Source organism: Otolemur garnettii, unplaced genomic scaffold, assembly GCF_000181295.1.
Source record: "Otolemur garnettii isolate 467f Iridium unplaced genomic scaffold, OtoGar3 scaffold00014, whole genome shotgun sequence".
NCBI classification, from domain to species: Eukaryota; Metazoa; Chordata; class Mammalia; order Primates; family Galagidae; genus Otolemur; species Otolemur garnettii.
The window spans coordinates 30,040,846-30,043,574 of record NW_003852409.1 but is presented as its reverse complement, the minus strand read 5'-3'; the positions used below and the strand labels follow the sequence as shown (position 1 = coordinate 30,043,574).

The 2,729-nt window shown below is 44.3% G+C and overlaps 1 protein-coding gene across 1 annotated transcript in view; it reads right to left on the bottom strand.

Annotated features, from left to right (window-relative positions):
* GARNL3 (GTPase activating Rap/RanGAP domain like 3) overlaps positions 1 to 2,729 on the bottom strand; it is a 140,746-nt gene that overhangs the window by 68,163 nt on the left and 69,854 nt on the right. The window contains exons 5-6 of the mRNA XM_003785425.3: positions 2,196 to 2,254; positions 1,480 to 1,544 (exon numbers count right to left, since the gene is read on the bottom strand). Of these exons, the coding sequence (XP_003785473.1) occupies positions 1,480 to 1,544; positions 2,196 to 2,254 (124 nt within the window). The remainder of the gene's footprint in view (positions 1 to 1,479; positions 1,545 to 2,195; positions 2,255 to 2,729) is intronic.

Here is a 2,729-nt window from a genome sequence, read left to right as displayed (position 1 = left end):
TCTGGTATATGGGGCTGGCGCCTCACTCCTTGAGCTACAGGTGCTGCCCTATTTTAATTTACTTTTAAGTTTTCAAGTTCATCTTTGTAACAGAAGAAGATAAAAATCTTTTCTTCTATTGGAGCAATCGTGGAAATTGGGAGTCTCCCACATCTTTACAATCCTGCTGCACCTTGGACCACACTGGGAGGCTGGGGGACTACATGAAATTAAAACGAAATGAAATGCCTAGTTTTTAAACAGAAAGAAGAAAGGAGTGTAAGCAACTTATTTTAAAGGGGGGGGGGATGATTCACAGAAATCTTAAGCCAGTATAATTCAGACTCTCACTCTCCAAGCAAGATAAGATTTATAGCTCCTTAGAAGCAGTAAGATATTTCTGTGCTCAGCACAAGTACTGACCTCTTGGTAAATGCTTTCTTAACTCAGGCTTCAGAACTGCTCAGGAGCAAAATCAAAAGGCCTAGGGCAGACAGGATGAAGGTCTGCAATTTGGAGACAACTAAGCTCGAAAATGGATATACGTTTTTTTTATTTCTACTCTTGGTATCTTTTAATCAGCCAGGTAGCATTTTTCACTCTAAGAGCCATTTTGGTGGGATGAGGGGTAGCTCTTATGTATTGCCTGGGGATACTGAAAACATCTCTCCTACCACAACCTAGCTACAGAATAGAGACAGTGTCAAAGGTTAACACCCAGGCCCCGGAGTCACATCCCAGGTCTGCGCTCTACTGGCTGTGAGATCTCTGTCAGATCCCTTCACCTCTCTGAGGCTTCAATTCCCTATGACTGCAATGGCAATAATAATAGATCTAGTCACGGAGCTGTTTTCAGGGTTTACTCAGAGAACGCTTGTAAAGCGTTCAGCACAGCGCCTGACAAGCAGAAGCTCCCGCTCTTGTGATGTAACATCTCAGCTGGTGACAAAGCAACAGGCTGGCTGTGAGCTGTGGCATTCCCTAGGGAGGCTGCACCCGAGCATGGGAGAGAGAGGAGAGGGAGGTGGGAAGGTGGGGGCAGGAGAGGCAGCTCGGCAGGGAGTAGCCAGATGTTCCATTCATTTAAATTTCTGTTCGGCAAAGAATAAGCACATTCTTCTCAGAGAAGCCTTTGCTGACATCTGCGTTTCTATTTCAAAGTAGAAAAATGAAAGGAAAAACACTTCTTGATTTTCTTTATAAAACCAAAGTCTCTGAGTGCGAGCAAGAAGGATCCACCACACCCTGCCCGTGTGATCTCAGTTTCTCCCTTAGAACCTCCCTTTCCTCATTTACAAAATGGGGACAGTCCCAGCACCTGGAAGGCAGGTGCTGTGATGATGACACAGGTAATGTGTGTCAAGTGCTCAACCAAGTATCTGGCACACAGTTAAGGCTCAAGAAAATGGAAAGCTAACATGGGACTGATCGCAGGAGAAAACAATTAATTCATAAAGGGCTCCAAATCCTGGTGTGGGGCTTCTGTTCATTAGCACTCACCTTAAGATGGACTTCACAGAAAGAGTTTTTGTGGGGCTGTAGGGAAGGCATATTTTCTGGGTACCCTGGAAGAGTCAAAACACCAAGTCAGTGAGAAGCTTGGCTACTTGTCTCTGAGAGGGCCTCCCCCTGGCCGTTTTAAACAAGCCCGTGTCCAGTCTTTCCCATTTTTTCCTGGAGGGGAATGTGTATGGGTGATCACATTCCACACCACCTCCCCTTCCTAACACGTGTGGCTTCAAGCAGGGCTCTTCAACTCACCGGTCTTAACCATTATGGAGAGCAGGTGAGCCACCTTAACCCAGATGAGAAGGGGATTTGGTCTCTGAGCCAAGAATCAGATAAGCCTCAAAGATCACAAGAAGAAAATAGTTTCCACATGTTCAATGAAACCCAAATACAATGTCTCCAAATCAAAGAATTTTTGAACTAGAAATCACTTGAATCCTTCAGAGAGGTTTTAACAATGTCTACTTTCTTATTTATCTGCATTCTCTTAGTGAAGGTCTATTTTCTCCTCTCTAAATGGGTACCCACTGTGATGAACTCATAGAAAGGACTCAATATTTGCTGGATGAAAGGAGAATGAATAAAGAATTGCCTGAATGACTCAGCCCCACGTCACCCACCTCACCAGAATATATGGGTGGCATTCTCTTCCTAATTGTCTAAGAAGAGAAGACACAGATTTATAATCCACAAAAGATTTGCCCTACATGCTCAGCAAAAGGGATCATCACGTAGCGCACACTTAAAACTTTCTTTCTAACTTTCACTAATAAAAGAATTGGCATCACAAACGGCTAGAGAAGGGTCAAGATATTTCTTGCAGGAAACAGGCAAAGAGTAAATACGACTTTTCTCATGTTTTGGGGACACACCTGCCAATTCATCTGTCCAAGCCCTGAGCCATGGGAGTTCAGGGATTTTTTTCAAGACTGCGATTTCTTTCCATAAACTCAACTTTCTTACCCACCTGGAAACCTGATCCTCTCATCCCCTCCAGGTCAGGGAGGAGGACATCTCTGCAGCCAAGCATCAGAAGCTGTGCTAGGCAGAACCCTTCCACAGACCCTCCACAAGCTGAGGAAATGAGACTGAGCTTTCTTTTTTGTAGTTTATGTTATGGAGGTTTAAAAATTTTTACAAATATGGAGGAACATTACAATAGAAACATACATTTCCAAATTCCGCAAATCCCACCTGTTGAGACTCGAGTCCCTCTGGCGCCTTGCCTTTTCACCGGCCCC